A 26,435-nucleotide genomic window follows, 5' to 3' on the forward strand; every position below is an offset into this window, starting at 1 on the left:
CTGACCAGCTGCCAATGCGTTCCTGGTACAGCACGCCGGTGTGTTGGAGAGTAAACCCACGAATGTTTGTAAATTGTAAATGTTGTAGTGGGTTTACTCTCCAACACACCGGTGTGCTGTACTAGTAACGAATTGGCACGCTTTGTTTACGTACCAAACATTACTCATTGGCTGTGTCGGGTGGTGGCGGGTTTAATGACACATTTATATATTTTACGCGATCTAACCCAATAAAACCTCTTGTGAACAGATATTGCCCGCGAAAGCCTCCTACTATACTACGACGACTACGGTGTCAAATCTCTGTGATTTTGGGGGGAAACCGCAGAGCTCGGGCAAGTTTATTTGAAGGGGGGACCCGGGATAATTCAGGGTGCTTCAAAAACATTTTAACACTTATACGGGACTATCTTTTTTAATGAAAAAAAGAACGGGTAATATTACTCTTTGGGTCTTTCGGTAAAGTCACGTAGATAGGTTCAAAATTATAAAAATAAAATATACAAACAAAAACTATATATTTTTTTATTAATTTGAACATATCTACGTGACTTTAGATCCAAATAACACGAATTCCTGCAGTCACGACAGCTTTAAGTGAAAATTTAGAACTGGTAAGAGACTGTAACACGATAACAAATGTAATGTTAATAGCTTCAACAAAGTCAAAGAGTCTCCCACTTTGTTCGTCGTCGTTGTCAACGCGCGCCTGGAATCTTCTCCACGTGGATATACAGAGGCCGGAGGCGGCACGTCTCTCGTGGCGTTGTTGCAAATTCTCAGAAGTGTTCACATTTTGTATTTCAAGCACCCTGCATTACGGACGTACTGGCGGTACCCCACCTGCGCAGCAGCATAACAACATCAGACGATCATCTGTTGATGATTCCGGGAACGAATCGAGGTGTAAATCGTCCCGACCCAAGTCTCTAAGGGGGCACGAGAAGCTCAACTCTCGCCGCCTTTGGAACACGGGGACAGCCCATAGCCATCAGGGCCTCGGCGCTGCTGCTACACGGCAACAGACTGCGAAGCTTCAGCGTGTGCAGCCCGCCTCGACAACACGAGAACCAATTTTGACGCACCACCACCACCACGCACCTCCACCATGCACCACCACCACCACGCACCACCATGCACCACCACCACGAACCTCCACCACGCACAACCACCACCACGCACCACCACCACCTCCACCACCACCACGCAACACCACCACCACCACCACGCACCACCACGCACCACCACGCACCACCACCACGCACCACGCATGAAGAACCAGTGGCATCTACATCTGCAGAACATGAAGAATCAGTGGCAGCTACATCTGCAGATCATGAAGAACCAGTGGCATCTTCATCTACAGAACACGAATAACCAGTGGCATCTAATCTGAAGAACGTGAAGAACCAGTGGCATCTACATCCGCAGAACATGTAGACCCAGTGGCATCTATATCTGCAGAACGTGAAGAACCGGTGGCATCTTCATCTACAGGAGATTGTACAACTTGTAAAGCCCCGTGTTTAATGTGCATGCCGTACAACATGCGTGGAATCGACAGGAGTAAAGTTGGACGTATGAACAAATCGACTTACAAACAGACCTCTGGAATCTAACTCGTTCGTAAGTAGAGGAGTCCCTGTCCAATGGGCGACAGTCGGACCCCGCGATCTAGAGTGGTCGCCGTTTAAATTCTCGCTGTGTCCTCCTCCTCCCCATGTCCACCTTTCGGAAGTGTCCAACTCCCTTACCAACGTCTTTCGTGGGAAATAGGAGGCCTCTGGCTTTCGATGGTCACACACCGGCAGCGGCAGCGAGGCCGCACCGCACCGCTGGGCATCTGTCGCTGGGCAGTGGCACGTGGGAGGTTGTGAGTGGAACACCGAGCGAATGGGTTGAGCGCAATAACTCAGTGATCATAATGATGGCATTCATAACTTGCCGGATGTTGCAGACAAGTCAACAACTCGGAGGCGCGGAGCCAAGCTCAGTGCTGCTCGAAAGCGCTGGGACACAACACAGATTGAGAGGCCTTTAGATGTGTCTTGAAAGTCAGAGGCCATTCCATGTTGTGGATGTGCAAGGGATATAGAGTTCCACACCGAGGGGCGACAGCAGAGAACCGACATGAGTCTGTAACAGTGCAATGTAGAATATAGTGTATGGTGTAGTGTATAGTAGTGTAGGTTATAGTGCATTGTATAGTAGTGTAGTGTATAGTGTGGTGTATAGTAGTGTAGTGTATAGTAGTGTATAGTGTAGAGTATAGTGTATGGTAGTGTAGTGTATAGTGTATTGTGTAGTGCATGGTAGTGTAGTGTATAGTGTATGGTGTAGTTTATAGTGTGGTGTATAGTAGTGTAGTATATAGTGTAGTGTATAGTAGTGTAGGTTATAGTGCATTGTATAGTAGTGTAGTGTATAGTGTGGTGTATAGTGTGGTGTATAGTAGTGTATAGTGCAGTGTATAGTAGTGGAGTATATAGTGTAGTGTATAGTAATGTAGTGTATGGTGTAGTGTATAGTAATGTAGAGTATAGTGTATAGTAGTGTATAGTAATGTAGTGTATAGTGTATGGTGTAGTGTATAGTAGTGGAGTATATAGTGTACTGTATAGTAGTGTAGTGTATAGTGTAGAGTATAGTGTATAGTAGTGTATAGTGTATAGTAATGTAGTGTAAGGTGTAGTGTATAGTAGTGGAGTATATAGTGTATTGTATAGTAGTGTAGTGTATAGTGTGGTGTATAGTGTGGTGTATAGTAATGTAGTGTATAGTGTAGTGTAGAGTGACGTTCAGTTGTAACAGTTCGACACCTTTGGTGTCCGAAGTAGATTTTGAATGACGCTGCTGCTGCCGCCTCGGGCTCTTCCATGAGTCTTCAGTGCAAGGCGAGAGAGTAGTGAGTCGAGGTATGGTGGAGAACTGGTGGTTGAAGGCGCGATGTCGAAGGCAGGCGGGGTTTTGTCATTTGTCCCGCTTGCGAAAGGGAGCCAATGAAGGGGACGGAAAGCGGTGGCTGAGTCGAGTTGTAGATGATGAACGCCAAGGCACGAGGCCTTACGAAGAGAGGCGTGCAGTGGGCGACGTTCCGGCAACGTGCGCCGAGTTTCATCCGGAAGTTTCCAGTGTCCTTATCCACATGAAGGAAGCCGGGCACTCGACAATTGAAGTTGCCAAACATCCCAAAGCAGGACTCGATTGGAAAAACAAAGTGTCTTGGAGCTCCATTAAGAAGGTTCAACTATTATAAATGTTTCTTTCGTTTAAGGACACGCAGTGTGTGTCGACACGGAACGTGTTGGGTGACTTCGTGGTTGTGTGCCCTTCTGCATCACTGCCAAAGCAGCAGCAGCGGCAGACTTTATCTTAAAATCGCTTCGAATTTACCGAGCGCCTCTGTAGTTGCCGGATTGGACGATTTCGAAACGCAGACTTTCCCACCCCCATCATGGGACCTCCCTTGCCAGAAAGGGTAAAACCTATTCTTATCCCACCCCCACCACCCCCCCACCCCAACGCGCCAAATTGCTATCCCAGAATGACGCATCCACCAGCGACATGCAACTTTAATCAACACACACACACAGCGCGTTTTTTACGATTTTAATAAACAAAACAAAAGGACAAGATGAGAAAACATGAGCTTGTAAATAATAATTATTACAATAAATAAAAATCGTTTCGCACACACGCGTCATTTCAGACGAGGACGGACGGCACGGAAAGCATGCTGACACAAAGTGGCGCGCGAGTCGTCTCTGGACGCCGCGGGGCTACTGCTCCGGTCCGCGGCCCATGGGGGCGGTGGGTCGGCTCCACGCGGGGTGGGAAATGCCACCAACGTCCACCGTGGGTGGCGTCCAGAAGGCTCAGGACAAAGCCGCGTCCTCCTGTAATGCCGCGCGTTGTTTTTCATAGCGCCAATTGGATATGCAACGCGACGAATGTAATTGGGGAACACATTTTCGTTTTTTTTAAACGCGGATGCGTTTTGGATATAGAACGCGATCGAGCGAACGGAACGACGTCACAGCGCCAGTTGGAACAAGCGTTCGTACGGCCGCCTCGGCGTAGCGTCGTGGCACGAGGCAGCGGGATGCTGCTGGATGCTTCTAGATGCTACCACACGCGCCACGGTCTTTGTCGGCCTGAGTAAGCTTCTCACGTGTTGTCGCGGACTGTGCTTTACCCTACATTATATATGATTCATTATAACGCGATTATTACACAACACGGTGGTGTTTTTCAGGAACGCAACAACCACCGCATTCTAGAACAGACCGTACGTAGTGTCTGCTTCAAATGCCACACTTCTTTCATAATCTCATATTCCATAAACGAGTTTGATGTCGCGTGTTTTACTTCTGAAATTATAATTCTCTGCCACGCATACTAAAGATCCCTTCTGTAATGGGCGCCACGGTGGCAGGATGTTAACGACCTCGCCTGGTACACAGGGGGCCGTGGGTTCGATCCCAACCCTGACGCCTGCTGCTGCTGTATATTTGGAGTTTGTGTGTCTCTCTCCCCGTGGTCTCGTGGATTTTTCTCCGGGTCCTCTGGTTTTTTCCCTCCACATTTAGAATCAACATTATGCGTTTAGAATAGTTGGCTGCTATACATTTCCACATAATGATAAGCCGCTTCATTGTAATATCATTTGTGGCCAGGTCGCTTCTGAAAAAGTGCTGCACAACTCAGTGGGCCTTACCCGACAACTGCCCAAGATCTGCAGTCCTCTACGGATGAAATGCGACTTACAAATGTCAATTATTATTGTTGTAATAAGGTGTTCTTGGCCAATCTCATGAGTGTTTATATGTGGGAGGACACCGGAGCACACGGAGAAAAACTACGCATGCGAGGGGGAAACACGCTATCTCATCGATAATAGAGGGTTTATTTTGGGTTAGATCGCGTAAGTTTCAACGTGTCATTAAGCTCGTCACCACCCGACACAGCCAATTAGTAAGGTTTGCCACGTAAACAAAACGTGCAAATGCATTACTAGTTCGGCACACCGCTTGTGTGTTGGAGAGTAAACCCACAAACATTTACAATTCGAGTACGACATTTCGTTGGTAATCCCCTTACAGACGGAACAGGTGGAGTCCACATCTTTGCCGTCTCCTGGCGAGTCAGGGTATGGCACCTCCTTGATAGCCACGGGAAAGGGAGTTTCACAACATCTGTGCGATCCACCACCCCCCCTCCACCTCCCAGCTGCCTCCACAGCGCTGGGTGACAGCGTGTGTAACTACCGCCGCTGCCGCCCGGCTAAATGGCAACATTGGCATGGACATGGGTGGTCTGTAAGTTGCGTAAATCGTACACAATTGGATCGTTCCGAGTTGCGCGCAATGTGACGCGTGCGTCCTCAGTTGTGTTTACCGACCCAGAGACTGCCGACCGCACAGGGCTCCTTTACAGCTGTCGACCCGAAACGAAACTGTAGAATGTTGGGATGCGTCAAAAGTAAAATTCAACATCCTCGAAATTCAAATGAGGTGCTGCCCTTTAGCAAGTAGCAGCAAATGGGTCCAAATTGCCTCCCACCGGGGCACTCCACACAGCCGAGATTGAGTTTCTCTCTCCGCTCTATTTCTCGGGCGAACTACTGGGCGGCGTGCGGTTATCGCGGCTATTTTCTAAACGTCACGGCGGTAAGTGCGGGAGGCCGGATGAGCCGAATGAAATCGCTCGGGGAGGTGGCGGGCGCCGTCCCTTTGTGACAAACGCCGCGTCAGAGACGGGGAGCCGCCGGGTGTGGGCGGGAGAGAACGAGCCGTGGTTACCGCCACCGCCACCACCATCATGCATCGATTGTTTGGGCATTCACTCGACGAATAGACATTCTAGGGGCTACACACACAGCGGGGTCGCTAGCCTAGACACCATCTCTAAATATTGCATGGGCAAGTGTCCCATCCGCGAGGTCGCCCCGCCTCAGCCAGCCGAGGCGCCTACTCCTTCTCCCCTACTCCCCCTTCTCCCCTTTCTCCATCTTCTCCCCCTTCTCTCCTTTCTCCCCCTTCGCTCCCTTCTCCTTCTCCTCCTGCTTCTGCTTGCTCGGGCTCAGCTTGTGCGATTCCTTGTTCTCTTTAGCACGAGGAGTCGTCTTTTTCTTCTCCCCCTTCTCCTCCTCCCCCACCAGCGACTTCTTATTCTTCTTCTTGGGGGAGCTCGCCACCACCGTCACCGCCGCCGTGACGCCGCCCTCCCGGGCGGACGCCTTGGCCGCCACCTTCTTGCCGTTGTCCTCGGGCGTCTTGCGGCGGAGGAGCAGCAGCGGCGGCGAGTAGGAGGTGGGGAACGGCGAGCGGCTCGAGGAGGAGAAGGAGGCGGCGGAGGTGCGGTCCGCCACGCTGCCGCCGCCGCCACCTCCGAAGCGAGTCTCCTCACTCTCCAGGAGTTTTCTGTCCGGGACGAGAGGAGGAGGAGGTGGCGGTGGTGGCACCGTTTTGTTGGGTGGGGGGGGGGCGGCAGGACGGGGGGGGGGGGGGGCACGAGGCAACTGCGGCGCAGCCAGCGTGTTTTTGCCGATTGTTGCGGAGGTTCACGGTTTTGAGGCCCAGTGGCCACCCTGGTTAATACTGGTTCAACACGCAGCACTGTAGTAGGGCTTTTGCAATCTATATTATCTATAATAGAGGGGGTTTTTTCTGGGTTAGATCGCGTAAATATAAATGCGTCGTTAAACCCGCCACCACCCGACACAGCCAATTAGTAAGGTTCATCAGGTAGACGTGAACGTGCCAATTCGTGACGAGTCCAGCACACTCGGTTGTGTGTTGGAGAAGAAACCCCCCCCCACAACATTCACAATTCGAGCGCGACGTTTCACCGGTAATTATAATACCGCGGGTTATATTCACCGCGGAGAGACTGACGTGCTCAGTGCACACCACGGGGAGAGGCGGGGGGGGATGTTAAATATCCCCGCGAGGTTTGTCAAAGGGAAAAAAAAGTGGAGGCGGCCACGTGGTTCAAATTAGCCACGTTTGAATGGCAAAGATCACTCTCGTTGGTTGGCTCAAAGCCACGTGGGCAGCACATTCGCCTCTCCCCCACCCCCTACTGGCAGACGAGTGCTGCCCACCAAATTGGCAGGCCCCCTGATGCGTGCGCCTTTGTGACGTGTAGGGACAGCTGACAGCTGCCACCGGGGGGCAGCCTTGAGCTGTCGAGGCATTTAGGCGAGCGCCTATTTCAACTCCCAACACGAGTCAATCTCTAAAGGAAAAAATAAACATTTATCCACAATCAGAACCATGCAATTATACTGGAGGAATCCGATAAGGTATTAAGTCCTTTTGTTAAACGGATGATTTATGTGTTTGGCCGTGCGGAACAAGGAGGAGCGACGCACCAACGACAATGAGATGTCCGCTTTTCAAAACGCGAGTTAACGCGGGGATGGGGGGTGGTCGTGCATGACCCGACTAGGGGAGCGCGCCACAAAAAAAAACCACGACACCACCTCGACGACACCTTCGAAACGTCGAATGGACTCCGCAAGGGAGCGCGCAAACTGAGCGCGTGTTTGGGCACGGCGAAGAAAGACGAGTGAGTGAGAGAGAGAGAGCGAGTGGGGATTGCAAAGCCATTATGGCGGCCGTGCAAGTGCGCGCACGTCATCGTTGGGGTGGATTGATGCACGCCTGGGAATTTACACCGCGAGAGACCAGTGAGAGGAACACGTGGAACGGAGAACAAATGAATACAAATTGGAGACGTCGTATGGGGAGTGGTTAGAGATGATGGCCGGTGGTCAAGGCTGAGGATAGAGTGGCAGTTAAAGGAGGGAGGATGAGTACGATGAGTCAACCTCCAAACCAGGCGTGTTGTTATTGTGATTCTTGCCTTGAGTGGTGTCATCATCATCATCAACATCCCAATCGTCATCATCATTGCACAACTGACCGGACGCCACCTCAACGATCGGGCCGTCCTGGGAAATCCCGGAGAGGTGGGGGGGGCTTTTGTAATCCACTGCCGGAGGAGGGCCTCGCCTCACCGTGCGGCGATGGGGCGAGGGTTATTTGGCCATACTTCACCATCGCTGCTCCTAAGCGTGGTGGCGGCCATGGGGCAGGGTCTCACCTGTAAGCAGCGATCTCGATGTCGAGCGCCATCTTCACGTTGAGCAGGTCCTGGTAGTCGCGGAGGTGTCGCGCCATGTCCGCCTTGGTGCAGCGCAGCTCATCCTCGAGCTGCTCGACGCTCTCCTGAGACGCGGGGGACAGGAGGACGTGGGATGAGGATGACATTGGGAAGACGAGGAGGACGTGGGATGAGGAGGAGATTGGGAGGACGAGGAGGACGTGGGATGAGGATGACATTGGGAGGAAGAGGAGGACGTGGGATGAGGAGGACGTGTGGAGGAGGACGTGGAGGAGGATGTGGGGAGGAGGACGTGACAAGCCAACTTCGTTGAGCTATCATTTGTGATGGTCAGGTCGCTACTGAAAAATATCTATTTCGCTCAGTGGGCATTACCTGGCAATACAAAAATATTGTTTTGTTATTAAAGAAACTTGCACTGCCGCGCCAGGACGAGGAATCGAACCGGCCACCTCCTTACGACCACTGGGCCTTCTGGGTGTGTCCATTGTGAGCAGCATTGGTGCAACACAAGCCAAACTTTGAATCGGTTTCGATCGTTCGGTGTCTCATCGGCAGAGTTAGGCTCGCCGCTCGAACCGATTCTGGTGAACTGCCTGATACCCATGGGCAAAGGACCCTGTTGATGGCGCAAGGTCCCATTTGTAATGAATTACCGTCCATAGTTGTGCGTCGAATTAGGAACCCAATTTCTTTCAGGAAGGGGATCCTTGCCTGTCAACACCGGGCAATCAGTTCCCGGCAGTCCACCAGCTCTCACGCAGAGCGACCGGCCGGCTAAGTCACTTGGGACGGAATCGCTAACAGTCGCTCATTGGGCCGAATGAATGACTGAATGAACGGAATGAATGACTGAATGAACGGGATGAATGACTGAATGAACGGCATGAATGACTGAATGAACGGAATGAATGACTGAATGAACGGGATGAATGACTGAACGGAATCGGGCGACTCCGCTGGCAGCGTAGCGAAGGGCGCGGGACAAACGCTCCCGGTCCATTCAGGGCAACGCAGCGAACGAAATGGAAACCAACGAAACAAAATAGACGAGAAAGAAACGCGAACGGGTCGGTCCAAAAATCCCCCCAACAAAAAAACGAGACTCACAACAACCACCGCGATTCTGCAATCCAAATGTGGCCCTGAATTTGCGCCAATTCATAGGATCGCCGGCAGAGGAGGCGGTGTGGGTTGCTGGTGGTGGGGGATGAATGGATACCTATTGACCCCAATAGGAGATGTCACTGACGTCTGTGGTGCCTCAACCTGTGACCCTCCCCCCACTCCCCACAGGTAACATCCACTGACCTTTTGAACCCCCTTGCCCCGTGACTCGGTGCGGCTCGGTGGCTAGGAGATGTTAACTCCCTCGCCTGGGATGCAGGAGGTCGTGAGTTTGGTCCCGGCCCTGATGCCTGCTGCTGTATATTTGGAGTTTGCGGTGTCTCTCTCTCTCATTATCACGCGTTTGGAGTATTTGGCTGTTATACATTTCCACGCGACAAACCACTTCGTTGAGCTATCATTTGTGATAGCCGGTCGCTTCTGAAAAAAAGTGTTACGTAGCTCAGTGGACCTTACCTGGTAAAATAACAATGTCAGTTCAGTTGAGTTCGTTGACTCCCACGTGAATTGTCAGTGACCTCTGTGACCTCTGCCTCCCTGTTGTCACACGGCCTCTGGGGACCTCTCCACCGCGTGACCTCCACGAGAGTGAGTGGGAGGGGGAGGAAGGAGGTGGTCCTTCACCTGGGGACCTCCTGCGCATCCCCCAGTGAGTGAGCCGTGGAGGATCAAGCCGGGGGGGGGGGGGGCGCGCCGCTCTCACCTGGAACGCGGCCACCTCGCTCCCGAAGCGCTCCTCCACGTCCTGCAGTTGACGGTCGAGAGACTCGTTGGCGCAGCGCATCGCCTCCACCTCCAGCGTGCGCGCCTGCAGCAGGCGCCGGCTCTCGCCCAGCTCCTCCTTGGCGGCGCGGACCGCGTCGTGGTCCCGCGCCGCCGCCTCGCCGAGGTCGGCGAACCTGGCCCCGTACCACTCGTCGGCCGCCTCCAGATTTCGTGCGGCGAGGCTCTCGCACCGCGCGCGCATCTCGCGCAGCGCCGCGGCCACGTCGGGCTTGCTCCCCTCCGCCTCGACGCTGGCCCGCGCCGCGCGCGCCGCCGCCGCCCGCAGCTCGGCCGCCTCCTCGTCGCGCGCCCTGCGCTGGAAGGAGAGCTCGTCCAGCAGCGCCTCAGCGCTCCTCTCGAGCTCGGCCCGCGCCAGCGCCGCGCTCTCCGCCTCGCGCCGCAGCGCCTCCGCTGCGCCCTCCGCCTCGCGGCGCAGTCGCGACTCCCGCTCGGCGCGCTCCCCGAGGCGCCGCGCCTCCGCCTCCAGCTGGTCGCGCTCCAACCGCAGGGTCGCCTTGTCGCGGCTCAGCTCGTCGGCGAGGGAGCGGAGATCGCGCATCTCGGCGTCGTAGAGGTCGCCGAGGCGCGACGGCGTCGCCTGCTGCTGCTGCCGGAGGAGCGCCACCTCCGCCTCGAGCAGCCGCTTGGCCTCCTCCAGCTCGTGCACCCGCTCGATGTAGCCCACGAAGCGGTCGTTGAGGCTCTGCAGCTGCTCCTTCTCGCTCGTCCTGCCCGCCTTGTACTCCGAGTTGAGGGCGCCGAGCGCGCCCCCCGACCCGCGGGGGGTCCACGCGAGCCCGGAGCCGCTCCCCGGCGCGCCGTAGAGACGCGCCGGGGAGCGGCTCGACTCGGAGAGGACGTGGCTCACGGTGCTCGCGGCGCTTCTGCGGCACGGAGACGCGTAGAGGTCGTAGGGGGCGTGCAGGCTCATCGTGCTCCTGGCGTGGCCCGAGAGGAGGAGGAGGACGAGGAGGACTATCCCTGCGTGTCTTTCTCCCTGTGTCTCTCTCTCTCTCTGTGTGTCTCTCTCCCTGTGTCTCTCTCTCCCTGTGTGTCTCTCTCCCTGTGTGTCTCTCTCCCTGTGTGTGTCTCTCTCTCTCTCTCTGTGTCTCTCTCTGTGTGTCTCTCTGCCTGTGTCTCTCCCTGTGTGTCTCTCTCCTTGTGTGTCTCTCTCTCTCTGTGTGTCTCTCTCCCTGTGTGTCTCTCTCCCTGTGTGTTTCTCTGGCTGTGTGTCTCTCTCCCTGTGTGTCTCTGTCGCAATCTGTGTGTCTATCTCAGCGTGCCTTTCTCACTGCCAATCTCTCTCTGCGTCTCTCTCTCTGTGCGAGTGTCTCTGTCTATCTATCTGTGTATATCTCTGTGTCGATATTTGTGTCTGCGTGCGTCTGTTTCTCCGTGTCTCTCTATATATATGGCTCTCTGTATGTCTGCGTAAGTCTCTCTCTGTATGTCTACGTAAGTCTCTGTCTCTGTGTTATCTCCGTCTGTGTAAGTGTCTCTGTGTGTCTCCGTCTGTGTGTGTCTCTGTGTGTCTCCGTCTCTGTAAGTGTCTGTGTGTCTCTGTCTCCGTGCGTCTCTGTGTGTCTCCGTCTCTGTAAGTGTCTGTGTGTCTCTGTCTCTGTGTGTCTCTGTCTCTGTGTGTCTCCGTCTCTGTGTGTCTCTGTCTCTGTGTGTCTCCGTCTCTGTAAGTGTCTGTGTGTCTCTGTCTCTGTGTGTCTCTGTCTCTGTGTGTCTCCGTCTCTGTGTGTCTCTGTCTCTGTGTGTCTCCGTCTCTGTAAGTGTCTGTGTGTCTCTGTCTCTGTGTGTCTCTGTCTCTGTGTGTCTCTGTCTCTGTGTGTCTCTGTCTCTGTGTGTCTCCGTCTCTGTGTGTCTCCGTCTCTGTGTGTCTCTGTCTCTGTGTGTCTCTGTGTGTCTCCGTCTCTGTAAGTGTCTGTGTGTCTCTATCTCTGTGTGTCTCTGTCTCTGTGTGTCTCCGTCTTTGTGTGTCTCTGTCTCTGTAAGTGTCTGTGTGTCTCTGTGTGTCTCTGTCTCTGTGCGTCTCCGCAGTCCGCAGTGGAGACCCCCGCCCCGCGGCGCGCAGTCCGTCCCCGTCTCCTCGTCACGCCCCTGCCGACGCCGCGGCTGCTGCTGCTGATGCTGATGCGGCACTTCTCTGTCCCCCTGCGGCACTCTCCGCCGGAGCGCTTCGACGCCTCCCAATCTACCCTCTTCGCCCGATCTCGATGAACAAGAATCCACTCTCAAAAATGAAGAATTATCCGTCTCCGCGACCCACGGCAGCCGCGCACGACCCCGGCGTGCGACTGCGCGCGTGGTGGGGGGGTGGTGGTGGCGATGATTTGCCGATCCTGGGCGCGCGTGTCCGTGCGCGCGTGCGTGCGCTATCCGAATGGCACGTTCCGATTTTTTTTTTGCCGCAGTGAAGTGGCGTGCCGCATGGAAGTGTGGCCGTGGAATGATGATGGCGCCGAGCGCTCTGCTCGTCGAAGATTTACGGCCTCCAGAAGAGCCGCCCCGCGCGCCTCCGATGAGCACGGTGGGCTACGTGCGGCGCGAAAGAAGTCAAGCATGCAGCATGAAGCATACAGGATGCAGCACATACAGTGAGGGAAAAAAGTATTTGATCCCCTACTGATTTTGTACGTTTGCCAACTGACAAAGAAATGTTCAGTCTATAATTTTAATGGTAGTTTTATTTGAACAGTGCGAGACAGAATAACAACAATAAAATCCAGACAACGCATGTTAAAAATGTTATAAATTGATTTGCATTTTAATGAGGGAAATAAATATTTGACCCCCTCTAAATCAGAAAGATTTCTGGCTCCCAGGTGTCTTTTATACAGTTAACGAGCTGATATTAGGAGCACACTCATAAAGGGAGTGCTCCTAATCTCAACTTGTTATCTGTATAAAAGACACCTGTTCACGGACGCAATCCATCAATCAGATTCCAAACTCTCCACCATGGCCGAGACCAAAGAGCTCTCCAAGGATGTCAGGGACAAGATTGTAGACCTACACAAGGCTGGAATGGGCTACAAGACCATCGTCAAGCAGCTTGGTGAGAAGGTGACAACAGTTGGTGTGATTATTCGCAAATGGAAGAAACACAAAAGAACTGTCAATCTCCCTCGGCATGGGGCTTCATGCAAGATCTCACCTCGTGGAGTTGTAATGATCATGAGAACGGTGAGGAATCAGCCCAGAACTACACGGGATGATCTTGACAATGATCTCAAGGCAGCTGGGACCATAGTCACCAAGAAAGCAGTTGGTAACACACTACGCCGTGAAGGACTGAAATCATGCAGCGCCCGCAAGGTCCCCCTGCTCAAGAAAGCACATATACATGCCCGTCTGAAGTTTGCCAATGAACATCTGAATGATTCAGAGGATAACTGGGTGAAAGTGTTGTGGTCAGATGAGACCAAAATTGAGCTCTTTGGCATCAACTCAACTCGCCGTGTTTGGAGGAGGAATGCTGCCTATGACCCCAAGAACAACATCCCCACCGTCAAACATGGAAGGTGGAAACATTATGCTTTGGGGGTGTTTTGCCAACAAGGGTTTTGCCACCAAGTACTAAGTCATGTTTTGCAGAGGGGTCAAATACTTATTTCCCTCATTAAAATGCAAATCAATTTATAACATTTCTGACATGCGTTTTTCTGGATTTTGTTGTTGTTACTCTGTCTCTCACTGTTCAAATAAACCTACCATTAAAATTATAGACTGATCATTTCTTTGTCAGTGGGCAAACGTACAAAATCAGCAGGGGATCAAATACTTTTTTCCCTCACTGTACACGCGGAGATAGTCGACGGCTCACCTTCTTCGTGTGGCCGATGTTGGCGTAGGGAGCCCACGGCAGCAATTGTACATTGAGGTGGTGGAGCCAGCTGACTGCGTGAAGGAGCAGCGTAGTGGTGCATCGCTGTGATGATGCCTCGCTCGTATCGATCTGTGTGAGTTTCAGGGTCTCGATGCAAATCTATGGCTCTTCCGTGTGAATCTATAGATCTCTGTGTGAGTCGCAGGGTCTCTGTATGAGTGTATGGTTCTGCGTGTGAATCTATAGATATATGTGAATCTATAGCTGTGTGAAGCTTTTCGTCTATCTTGTGAGTCTGTGGGTCCCAGTGTGAATCTTAGATCTCTGCAAGTCCATGGGTCTCTATGCGAGTCTGTGGATCTCTGTGTGAATCTATGGGTCTCTGTGGGTCTCAGTGCCAATCTATAGATCTCTATCTTCTTCTCCGTGTGGCTCATGTTGATGTCGGGAGCAACCGCTGTAATTTTACATTGAAGAGCCAGGGATGATTGCGTCCTGGGTAGCGGAGTGGTGTCTGGTGGCTCTGCTAATGCCTCCTCCTGCGTCTTTGTGAATCGGGCATCGGAGTCGTCGTTCTATGATCCACGGTTCCATTCTGGCTGGTGACCACAATTCTCCGCACACTGCCCCGGAGGGATTTCACATTTCCAGTTGCGCATCGTGCGTTCATTTACAAACACAAACTCGTGTGTGGCGGTGGCGTGGGGTCGTCCATAAATGACGTCACGCGATTTTTGGACGATTTTTGACCCCCCCCCCCCCCCGTCGTCACACGGCGTCACAAAAAGTCAGACCCCCCCTCAAAAATGACGTCACAAGGCTCTGCCCCCCCCCCCCCCCCCAAAAAACATGCTTCAAATCGCTTTAAACTATTGTCGTGCGTATTTAATGTGGCGCTGCACTCTGATGTTGTAGAAAACATTTATTAAAAAGTCTATTTAATAAAGTAGAACGTGTTGTCTATATTTATTTTACGTAACGTCACATTTCTCACCGCCCCCCCCCCCCCATCGTCACACATCGTCACAAATGTCTGACCCCCCCCCCCCCAGGTGCGTGACGTCATTTATGGACGGCCCCGTGTAAAAATGTGTCCAGAAACGACGCGTTATCAAAGTGTAATGCGAGCGTAAGCGAGGGTTCGCCGCTCAGCTCTGGGCCAATCGGACGGCCCGGAGTATTGGGGGCGGGGCCCAGTAAGGTAGGCATATGGGGAGGTCCGCCGCCCACCTCCGGTCCAATTGGATACCCGGAAGATCAGGGGCGGAGCCGGAGGGGCGCGAAGCGAAGGGCGTAATCTGGAAGGTTCCGAAAGGGCGTGGTGAAGGGTGAAGGGTGGAGACAGGATGACGTGTGAGGGGAATATAAGGGGGATCCGGAGAGACTCGTGGTCAGTTGGTGTAGTCACGGAGTGGGACTACGTTGGGTTGTGGGGCGTTTCCTGCGCCATCAGCCACGTGGCTGGAGACGGCTCCAAGCACACCGTCAGTCAACGGTGTGCGGGAGCAGGAGGGAGTGTGACTGACGGGAAGGGCGCGCGGGGCGCGCAAGAGGAACAGCCGGTCCACTGTCGGGATCGGCGGAGTGTGAGCGGCATAACAAGAATAAAAGAGAGACGGAGACCAAGCTGTGTGTCGTCAACATCTTTTATTACAAAAGGGCCACTGCTGTATATTCAAACAGAATATTTCCTGGCGATGCTGCTGCTTGCTGTTGGCACAAGCAATAAAACAATCCAACATCTCCGTCACCCTGTGTGTGTGTGGGGGGGGGGGGGGGGGGCTTAAAAAGGAAATGTATATAATAGGCGACGTTTCGGGCAATGGCCCATCTTCATAGCACATACAGTGTACCTGCCACCACCCAACAGCCAATGCGTAAGGTTTGTCACGTGAACAAAACGCGCCAATTCGTTACTAGTTCAGCACCCCAGTTGTATTGGAGAGTAAACCAAACACATTTATAATTTAACGTAAAAAATTTAGAAGGTAAATTCTACCCGATTACAACATTAGTCGACTCAAGAACAGCACAAATATTTTGTATAATACGAATGAAAACACTCCCAGATGATTGTTTTGTTGGGTTAGATCACGTAAATATAAATGTATCGTTAAATCCGCCACCACCCGACAGCCAATGAGTAAGGTTTGTCACGTAAACAGAACGTGTAAATTAGTTACAAGTTCAACACACCGGTGTGTTGGAGAGCAAATCCGGTGTGCTGTACTGTGCTCGTAACGAATTGGCATGTTCTAGTTTACAACCATTCACTGATAAGACCACCTCAGTTGTACTTAACTCAGCTCACTTGGTATTGTTAATTAAGAACATCTCACTATCTCCAGGTGATTTGCTCGTTAGTTTCGATGTAGTTTCTTTGTTTACCAAAGTTCCTGTGCCTGACGCCATTGAAATCATTGAAGATTTGGTCCAACAAGGACTGAATGCTGATGTACCGGTCCTGGTTAGACACTGCCTCACCAACACTTCACCTGGAATGGAACATTCTACAAACAAGTTGAAGGTACCCCAATGGGTTCTCCCTTATCTCCAGTTGTAGCCAATGTTTTCATGGAAAAAAAATGTTGAGACAGATGCCATCCAGACATCCACTCTACGTCCGTCCTTCTGGAAGAGGTACGTAGATGACACGTTCGTCATCTGGCCACATGGCCGACCAGCTCTGAACCAATTCTTCAACCACATCAATTCCATACACCTAGCCATAAAATTCACCATGGAGGTGGAAAAGGTTAGCAAGCTACCATTCTTGGATATATTAATCGAAAAGAGACCAGATGGCTCAATAGGACACTCGGTCTACAGGATAGCCACCCATACGGATGCATATTTAAAACCTGACTCCCACCACCATCCTTCCCAGAAAAATTCCCTCATCAAAACTCTACACCATAGAGCTCGATGTATTTCCGACCATCATCACCTAGCCAATGAACTGGAACACGTACACCAAGCTCTCAAGATGAATGGATATTCAAACTACACAATCTGTAAATCTATAACCCCAACCGTTGGGAAAGAACCATCTGAGGACCAAATCAAAACCATCACCTTGCCATACATAGCAGGGGTCACCAAAAATGTTTCCAAAATCATGAGCAAACACAGATCCAGGTTCGATTTAACACAGTACATACATTTCGTGATCTGATCCCATCTGTGAAGGATGTTATCCCTGACATGCAATACCACGGTGTCTACAAATGAAGCTATGTCTGCGGCAGTAGTTATATTGGGGAAACTAAGCGGCATGTCTCGGATCGTGTTCGTGAACATAAGGCAGATCTGAAACACGGTAGGACCAATACCTCGGCCGTGGCTGATCATTGTGTAGTGTGATGTACGGAGGCACACACACTAGAGTTGGAGGCAACACGTGTATTTACACTTCCCAAGAGGGAACTCTAACGTACATTGGTTCACTGTCTAGGTGATGACTACATGGTGAACTATGTGAGTAGCGAGTTAACTCTACTAGCGGATCAGTCAGCCTCTACGCTGCCTGACCCACGATGCCGAGCGAAGACCGCAGACCCGGAGACGACGGGACGCAGGACCCAGCGTTGATCCCACAGACGAGCACCGATCCCTGTTGGGGCTTCCCCTTTATCCCCCCGGCCGCGGCCTCTCCCCGCCCTCGGCCACGCCCTCTTCTGTATCATGTCAGGAGCTCTCGGCTCCCAGTCATGTGTCCCTCGAGCCTCAAAGGGAGGTTCCAGGCGCCCAGCAGCATTCCTGTGATAGTGGCTGGCTCTAACACTATAGTGACAGCATTACCGTCACTACAATTGTTTTAATGCGGTGAGCTCACACGAGATTGATTTTTCTAAGACGAAGGTACTTTGCAAGCACACTGGCTATCAACAAAGATTTGTTCATGAAGCCATCCATATATACAGACACAGACACAATTTCAACTGAGAAGATGGGTACAAACTGGGCAATCATTGGAAGGACGTTATTAACCAGTTTAAGTCATAACCAGTTTAATTCATAACTGGCTGTGATGTTCCCATCCTACCACCTTACGATATTAGGTGTTATTTTCGGCTCTCTGATTTTACATTGAAAGGTAAAATTTCTCACACTAACATGGCCACCTCCTGCGCCAACCTCGAGGTTGCTGCTCTGCGATCTTCCGTTAACATGCTCATCTCTCACATTAACATGCCAATATCTCCCATTAACATGCTAATCTCTCACATTAACATGCTAATCTCTCACATTAACATGCTAATCTCTCACATTAACACGCTAATCTCTCACATTAACATGCTAATCTTTCACATTAACACAGCCACCTCAGCGTGCTCGCCGTGGAGACCGCTCAACGATCTTATATTAACATGCAAATTTTTACCTGGCAGCCCTTTGATTAGTGGAAACCCCACCACCATCGCGGTCGCTGCCCACCATTTTACATTAACCTTGGCTGCTGACATTTGGGCTACGCCCATTTCAAACCTTTATAAACAGTTTGCCTTTAGAAGCTAACCCCCTTTTCCTGATGACGACCGTTTGTGTTGCGATCAAAACATCGTAGTTTTTTGTTATTTTCTTTGAACCTATCTACATGACTTTACCGAAAGACCCAAAGAATACGTGACAAACCTTACTAATTGGCTATGTCGGGTGGTGGCGGGTTGAATGACACATTTATATTTGCATGATCTAACCCCCAAAAAACCTGTATTATGGATGATATTGGTCGCGAAAGCCTACTACTACTACTACTACGTGTTAAACATTCCCATATTATTCTTTGTTGATCCACTGTGGGATGAACAGTTCATTCCCCGTGCAGGCGCCGTTCCTCACGTCCCTGCGGCATACTCACGTCCCTGGGACTATACCTCCCCACGCTGGTCAATGTCGCAAACCATCACACGTAGCAGCATCCCGTGCAGTGCAACTCTTCTATCTTTGCTCACGATGGCAGCGGCAAATGCGTCCGTGAGCTCAATGCCAATGACATGTATGGATGCTGAACTTCTGTCGCACCGTACGTAGCCAACCGCGCGAATCAAGAGGTCAGAGCACTGAGATCCTGGGTTTGAATCACGGCTTTGTAGCTGCCTCTGATTAAACTGGGTTTTCAAGCGAAGTGAGTCGATGGTCTTAGCCTGGCCATTAATTACTGCACAACAACAACAACAACAAAAAACGATCGCTTTAAATTTGCTTACGCACTATAATTGGCGAAATTCCAGCTCTGAGAATGATCTGTTCGACTGTGATGTGACGAACTTTATTCTGTATGTACAGTATGTAGAACTTCTGTTGCACCGTACGTAACCAACCGTGATAATTATCGGAGGAGCGGGGTAAGGACAACAAACTATGGGTCTCTGTGTGAGTATATGGGTCTCTGTGTGAGTCTATGGGTCTCTGTGTGAGTCTATGGGTCTCTGTGTGATGAGTTTATGGCCGACGGTGTGCTGAAGCTCCTGCAGCCACGTGGCTGATGGCGCGGATTCCCTCCGGCCACCCAACGTGGTCCCGCTTCTTCACTCCACCAACTGACCCGGAGCCCTTCCGGGCTCCCACCTATATCCCCTTCACCACGTGACCCTGTCTCCTCCCTCACACCACGCCCTTCCAAACCTTCCAGATCTGGCCTCCCCATCGCGCCCTGCTGGCTCCGCCCCTAGGTTTCGCCCCCACTCATCTCACTTCCGATTGGACCCGAGGTGAGTGGGGACCTTCACATACGCCCCCATACTGACTCCGCCCCCCAATACCCCGGCCCGTATGATTGGCCCAAAGGCCAGCAGCGAACCCTGCTTACGCTCGCATTACATGACCCCCCCCTGATGTAAAGGACCAGCCGTCCCGGCTGAATCAGGATGGAATAATGCGAGTGACGGACCACAACAGACACGACGGAAAACAACACTAACGACGAATAGAATCAACGAAAGGGAAGGGATCTGGAACGAGTGTGAGCCGCCGGCCCGTCCTTCACGAGAGCGACGGAAACGGAAACATTCGCCGCTGGTGGAGGCCCGTCCTTTGCAGAATCCCACGCATCAGACAGGCCCGAAATCGGGGCCCCTTGCAGCCGCAGCCTCGGCGGGGTTGGAGGGGCAGCGGAAGCAAGTGCTTCCATCGCCGTGGTAGGCCCACCCGGTGCAGAAATCCCCGTGTCCGGTATGATCACCGTCAGCCCGTCTACAGGAGGCACGACAGGCGCGCTTGCAGGTTGAACAGGCAAGGGCAGTGGCACGTCGGACGCGACAGACACCGGCAAGGCAACGTTAGGAGATGACGCATCGACACGAGGGGCAACGTAGGGCTTCAACCGGGACGTGTGGACGTACCAACGGCGCGACCCGACACAAACGCGTGCAGACTGGGACTAGGAACCTCAATCAGCACAACTGGGCCATGCCAGGGTTTGTGCAATTTAGGGGAGGTCCCCACCGGCACCTGTGGGCAATGGAGCCAGGCCATGTCCCCCACCTGCCAAGGGGACACACGATGAGAGCGCCAGGCGCACCGTTCATTCCGGGCCTGGGTCTTGGCCATAGCCAAACGGGCCGCGTCCCGCGCTTCCGCCACGCGCTGAACGGACTCGCGAATATATTCGGGGAGGGTTTTAACAGGACCCTTCGCCGACGCATGCAGTGCTATCCGGTAAATGGAGAGCACTCCCGGGATATGCAAATCCCAATCGGCCTGCTTCTCGCTAACCGTATGGCAGAGCATGGCCGACAGGGTCCGGTTCAACCGTTCAACCATCCCATCAGTTTGCAGATGGTAAGGAGAGGTCCGAACTTTCTTAGTTCCCAATGCGTCGCACACATCCCGCAGTAGGTTCGAAGAAAAATTTCGCCCCTTGTCCATGAGCAGTCGTTCCGGCGCCCCTTTGTCCATCACATACCCGAACAGGAATGCTTCCGTGATAGACGATGCCGACTGGTCGGGCAAAGGCCAAGCCATTGGCCATCGCAAAAAATATTCGACTCCGACCAACAAAAATTTGTTTCCCCGAGCGGACGGGGGAAAGGGCCTCAGAATGTCCAACGCCACCAATTCGTTAACCCGCGTCACTTTAATTGATTGCACTGGGGGAACATACGGTTGTTTGGGCGGCTTCTGCCAGGCACAGTCGGGGCACGACAGAATGTGCCCAACAACATCAGTCATCATGCCGTGCCAAAAACAATCACGTTGTAATGTCAACAAGGTTTTCTGCACCCCGAGATGTAACAAATTCTCAGCGTGCAGAATCCGAATCAACTCGTATCGCAGCGACAACGAAACGACAAAACGCCAGTGACCCCACAAGTCCTCTCTCCACATCAACAACCCGTCCCGGAGAGCCGCTCCCGGCATCCCATCAGATGACGGACACCCCTTCGACTTTATAGCCTGACTCCGCAAGGCCACAAGCGAGTCATCGAGCAATTGTTCCTGAACCCACACGGAATGCGGAAAATTCAAAACTCCACCAGCCTGCTCCGGACACGTGGAGGCCGCGGGCTTCTCCACAGCAGATATGACCGGCTGCGGGGGCTGTGGAACCCGCGCGCACCTATTCGTGCCCAAGGCACACGCGCAGGCGGATCCAAGCGGCAGTCGGGAGAGTGCGTCCGCATTAGCGTGACGCGAACCCCTATGGTAATGAATGTCAAACGAGAACTCATGGTCCGTGCGTACAATGAATTTCCGGCCATACAGATACGGACGGTATTGGCGGACAAAATGCACAATAGCTAACAATTCCCGCCGGGTAACGCAATAGCGGGTCTCCGCCAGAGAGAGAACGCGACTCCCGTAAGCCACAACGCGTTTGACGCCCCCCTTACACTGCGATAGGACGGCGCCAATACCCGTGTCACTAGCGTCGGTATCCAAAATGAAGGGCAAAGCGAGATCAGGGTAATCCAGCGTCGGCATTGAAGCAAATCGATCGCGCAGGCCGCGAAACGCCTTCTCCTCTTCCGGTCCCCATTTGAACCGCTGATTCTTCGCCGTAAGGAGGGGCAGCAGCCTAACGATCGTAGCAAAATTTGGTACAAATCTGCGGTAATAGGAAGCGAACCCGACAAATCGACGTACACCCCCCACCGTGGCCGGAGTCGGCCAGTCCCGAACGCACGCTGTCTTGTCCGGGTCCGTGGCCACACCATCAGGGCTGACAATGTGACCCAAATAGCGCACAGAGTGTTGCAAAAGGTGACACTTCTTGGGCTTAAATTTCAAATTAGCGGAACGCACCCTAGCGAAAACAGCATCCAATCTCTGAAGATGCTCCTCAAACGTGCGACTGAAAACGATGACGTCGTCCAAATATATCAGGCACGTGTCCCACTGCAGGCCGGTCAACACGAGTTCCATTAACCTCTGGAACGTATCCCATTGGGAGACAATTAAATTGAAAAAGCCCCTGCGGCGTATGGAAAGCCGTCTTTTCCCTCGACGACTCGTCCAGGGGAAGCTGCCAGAACCCCGAGGAGAGGTCGAGGGTCGAAATAAATTTCGCCCCAGACAAGGCATCGAGGGAATCATCCATACGCGGCAAGGGGTACGCGTCTGCAACCGACACTTTATTTAGCTTCCGAAAATGCACACAAAATCGCAGGCTACCATCCTTTTTCTTCACCAAAACAACCGGGGCACCCCATGGGCTGTTGGACGGAGAGATAATGTCAGCGGCCAGAATATCATCCACTGTGCTGCGGACGTGATCCCTCTCCGAGGGGCTCAACTGATGCGGATTCATACGTATGGGACTAGCATCCCCGGTATCAATGTGATGGGAAAGCAGCGAGGTGCGTCCCAGATTAAAATCATCCTTACTAAAGACGTCGGAATATTTGGACAGCAGCGCGCGAAGCGCGGACTGCTGGTACGTAGTCAAGGACGCGTTTTCCTGACACAACCCGGCGATCCATCGATCGTCCGGCGACGTAGAAGCCGGAACCCCCGCCACGAGACCCTGGCAATCCCCTTCAACATGGGCTGTAAAAGCGGTAGTGGCATGGGCCAAGAATGTACCGGCTGGCACCACAACATTGTCCGTGCCTCCGTTTAAAACTTGCAAAAACGGAGGCTGACCCGGGCGAACAATCGTCCGGGCTGCGACTAGTGCCAAGACGCCCGTAACAGCGTTGGATGGCGACAGCAACACACCCGCCGCCCCCTGAACCCCAGGCATGGGTTTCCGATAGCGCAGCGGAATGAGCATCTGCGAGCCTGGAGGAATGTCGACCGAGACGTCGGCCAGCGCCTGCACCGGGAGGTCCGGGGCGGACCAGCCCCATGGCGACGGCAGAAAGAAAATCTTACGGCCGGCCGGTAACTCAATGCAACCCTGATCGACTCTTATCTTAATTGGCATCTTTGCCAGGAAATCGGTCCCCAATAAGCAAGGTACAGCGAGGGACCTGGAGTTCAACATCGTCCTCGAAGCCGACACATCCCCAACAGAAATGTGTGTTTCCACCTGACCCACGATGCCCATACTCCCCCCGTTAGCAGCAACACATGCATCGAAAACCGGACGTGCCCGCGACGGCGGAATAGATAGGAGATGGAAAATGACGTCCGAGACGATAGTGGCGGACGTGCCCGAATCGACTAAAATCCGCACGTCGACTCCTTGTATAGAGCCCGGCACGGTCGACGACCCTGTGGCTGCCACAACGACCCTGCGGGCCAGTTTCCGCCACTGCGTCAACGTCCGATGCGGATCAATTAGAGACCCCTCGTTAGGACAGGCACCCGGAACGCACTCAGATAACGATGAATGAGGTGAAAGGCCTTGCCGGGTGTCTGATGCGTACCGACTTGTCTGACACGAGTCACCATCCGACGTCGATGGCGCGTCCTTGGTCAGGGACTCCGGGCGAAGAGGTGGACGAGGTCGACCCCGGCAGTCGCGTGCGAAGTGTCCGAGACGGCCACAGCGGTAACATGCCATGTCGGCCTGCCGCCCGGCCCACACAGCATCCCGGCGATCCGCCGACGAGGGCCCCTCGCGTGGCACCGTTCCCCTCCGTGGAACCCACTGGCCCGCCGCCGCAATGAGATCGCCAGGCCCTGCATTGTCCGGGACGAAGACGACCTTCGACGGCGTCCAACCAACGGGTTTCCCATCAACGGCCGGATTGCCCGTCCAGGCGGCCATCTGCGCCCAACGGCGCAAGTTAAACTGCGCGTCGAGGCACTTAGCTGCCAACCGGGAGGTTAGCTGCTCGTGTCCGCACACGGGCAGTGGAATGCCCAGGTCCTTGGACAACTCCAACATCTTCCCCAGTATCAAGGGCTCCAACAAGTCGGGCTCGGTCTCGGGGTACGCGGCCATGGCCAGCGCAATCACAGCGTCACGGAAGGCCACGGGTGATTCCTCCGGTGCCCGTTGTCTTTGGACAAATCTATGATGAGCGTCGTCCGGTGGCTCGTATGCTTCCACCATCTCGTCAAAAGCCCCCTCTAGCGTCGCCTTCCTTGCAGCCGGGATGGAGCGGAAAAACTTTAAAGATGCGTCATTGAGGAGCGTTGGCAGGACCTCCAAGGCCTCCTCATCCGTCCACTTGGCGGAGCGGACAGCTGATTCGAAATGCCAAGCGAATGCGCTCCAATCCCCACCAATGGCAAATTCCTTTATAGTTGTCAGACGGTGGCTGCGAGTCCCGCCGCTGCTGTCACCTGTAGCAGCCGTCCCACGCGGCGTTGACAAAATGGCGGCTTCCTGCCAGTCTGTCGTGACCGCGCCCAAGATGGCGGCGTCTTGCCGCGTGTCAGGGAAAACGGGAAGCCTCGCAGAGGCTGCAATGGCGGACGGCCCGGGCCCACCCGAAGTTTCCCCCCTCAGAGGCCCGACGCGTGGTTGTCCCGGCGCCAGCGCCGGCGCGACCAGGGTGACCAAGGCCAGCAAAACGACCCGCAGCAAATCAATCTGCTCCGCCACGAGCTGCCAGCCGTCCTCGGCGCCCGAAGACGTAGACGGGCCGGCTCCCGCGACGACATCTTGCACTCCCGCAGTGTCGCTTGCCGCCGTCCCGTCCGCGCCCTCCAAGTCCGGGACCGCCACCGCTGGAGGAAGGTCCCCGTTGTCATCAGAAGAAGGCGTTGGTTGATTTTTGTTTTTGAGATGTTTTGACATCTCGAACCACTTCTGACACCAGTGTAATAAAGAACTTCGCCACGCACTGCTTGGTCTCCGTCACTCTTTATTCGGGTTAACACCCGCACCCCGCTGGTTCCGACACCGGACCAGCTGCTCCTCGCGACGCGCCCCGCACGCGCTCCTCCGTCAGTCTCTCGCGCTTCCCTCGCTCCGCACACCGCTGGCCAACGGTGTACTGAAGCTCCTTCAGCCACGTGGCTGATGGCGCGGATTCCCTCCGGCCATCCAACGTGGTCCTGCTTCTTCACTCCACCAACTGACCCGTAGCCCTTCCAGGCTCCCACCTATATCCCCTTCACCACGTGACCCTGTCTCCTCCCTCACACCATGCCCTTCCGAACCTTCTAGATCTGGCCTCCCCATCGCACCCTGCTGGCTCTGCCCCTAGGTTCCGCCGCCGCTCACCTCGCTTCCAATTGGACCCGAGGTGAGCGGGGACCTTCACATACGCCCCCATACTGGCTCCGCCCCCCAATATCCCGGCCCGTATGATTGGCCCAAAGGCCAGCAGTGAACCCTGTTTACGCTCGCATTACATATGTATGTATGTTCACCTTTTTTCGCATGGCACGTAGCCAACCACGCTAAACGGAGGTGCGGGGGAAGGACACACATAAAAAACAACTCATGAAGGAGACGTGGTGCAGCATCGGCCTGCTGATGATATCCTGACGTGGTTGATGGTTCCACCTCCGGTGTCTTCCAGGAGCAGGAATGTCAAAGGCAGGAGGTGTGGTGTGTGTTTAGATCTCGAGTGGAGTCGGTGTAATTTCTCGAGATCCGTGTCGTAACCGTGCATCAACGGGCCACGTTCGCCATCGATCCCGCCCCGCACGCATCAATAGACATCACTATTTAACCCCCAATGGTGCAAATGTAAGCCACAGTGAGGCGAGGATGGAGTGAGAGCCTACGGCGGTGTGAGTGAGAGGGGGGCTCGGCATCGTCGGGAGCTTTGGTTTAGTTTGTAGCCGGCGGCTGTGGGGCGTCGTCCATGCAATACTGCGTCTCTCGAAATCACCGAGGACCCGCAGACACGAACTGGGAGGCAGCAGCAGCAGTAGCCAGGCATTGAAGGAGCCGGCGGCTACCAGCAATTGCCCAAGCTTTGCGCTCCTCTCCATATACTGATGTTTTCGGCCAATGAGAGAAAACCGGAGCACCAGGAGAAAGCCCACACGCACAAGGGGGGTAACACTCCACCCCATCGCAGATTGAACCGATGAGGGGATCAGTACACACGTTTTGCTGTGCCACCTTCTCCTGGTGAGCCAGGGATGTGGCTGGCTCATTCGACGCCGGCGGGAAGGGAGTTTCGCAACATCTGCGCGTGATCCACCAACTCTCGCTGCTGGTGCTGCTGGGTTAAAGGCCACGTGTGCCAATACATTTCCCATGTGGCAGGGGCTGGTGGCG

The 26,435-nt window shown here is 53.6% G+C and overlaps 1 protein-coding gene across 1 annotated transcript; it reads right to left on the reverse strand.

Moving 5' to 3' along the window:
* Nucleotides 1-5,983: 5,983 nt before the first annotated feature.
* LOC144937287 (alpha-internexin-like) lies at nucleotides 5,984-10,958 on the reverse strand. The gene is made up of 3 exons (XM_078864694.1): nucleotides 9,962-10,958; nucleotides 8,110-8,234; nucleotides 5,984-6,422 (listed from the first exon to the last, which is right to left on the reverse strand). Exons 1-3 carry the CDS (start codon nucleotides 10,952-10,954, stop codon nucleotides 5,984-5,986), a joined length of 1,557 nt encoding a protein of 518 aa, XP_078720820.1. The 5' UTR covers nucleotides 10,955-10,958.
* Between the last annotated feature and the right edge of the window lie 15,477 nt (nucleotides 10,959-26,435).

Source organism: Lampetra fluviatilis, chromosome 18 (genome assembly GCF_964198595.1).
Source record: "Lampetra fluviatilis chromosome 18, kcLamFluv1.1, whole genome shotgun sequence".
NCBI classification, from domain to species: Eukaryota; Metazoa; Chordata; class Hyperoartia; order Petromyzontiformes; family Petromyzontidae; genus Lampetra; species Lampetra fluviatilis.

Coding starts and splice junctions, on each gene's coding strand:
- LOC144937287 (XM_078864694.1), bottom strand. CDS start 10,954: ATGAGCCTGCACGCCCCCTACGACCTCTACGCGTCTCCGTGCCGCAGA. Junction 8,235..9,961: donor GCGAGGTGGCCGCGTTCCAG/GTGAGAGCGGCG, acceptor CCCGCGTCTCAG/GAGAGCGTCGAGCAGCTCGA. Junction 6,423..8,109: donor ATCGAGATCGCTGCTTACAG/GTGAGACCCTGC, acceptor CGTCCCGGACAG/AAAACTCCTGGAGAGTGAGG.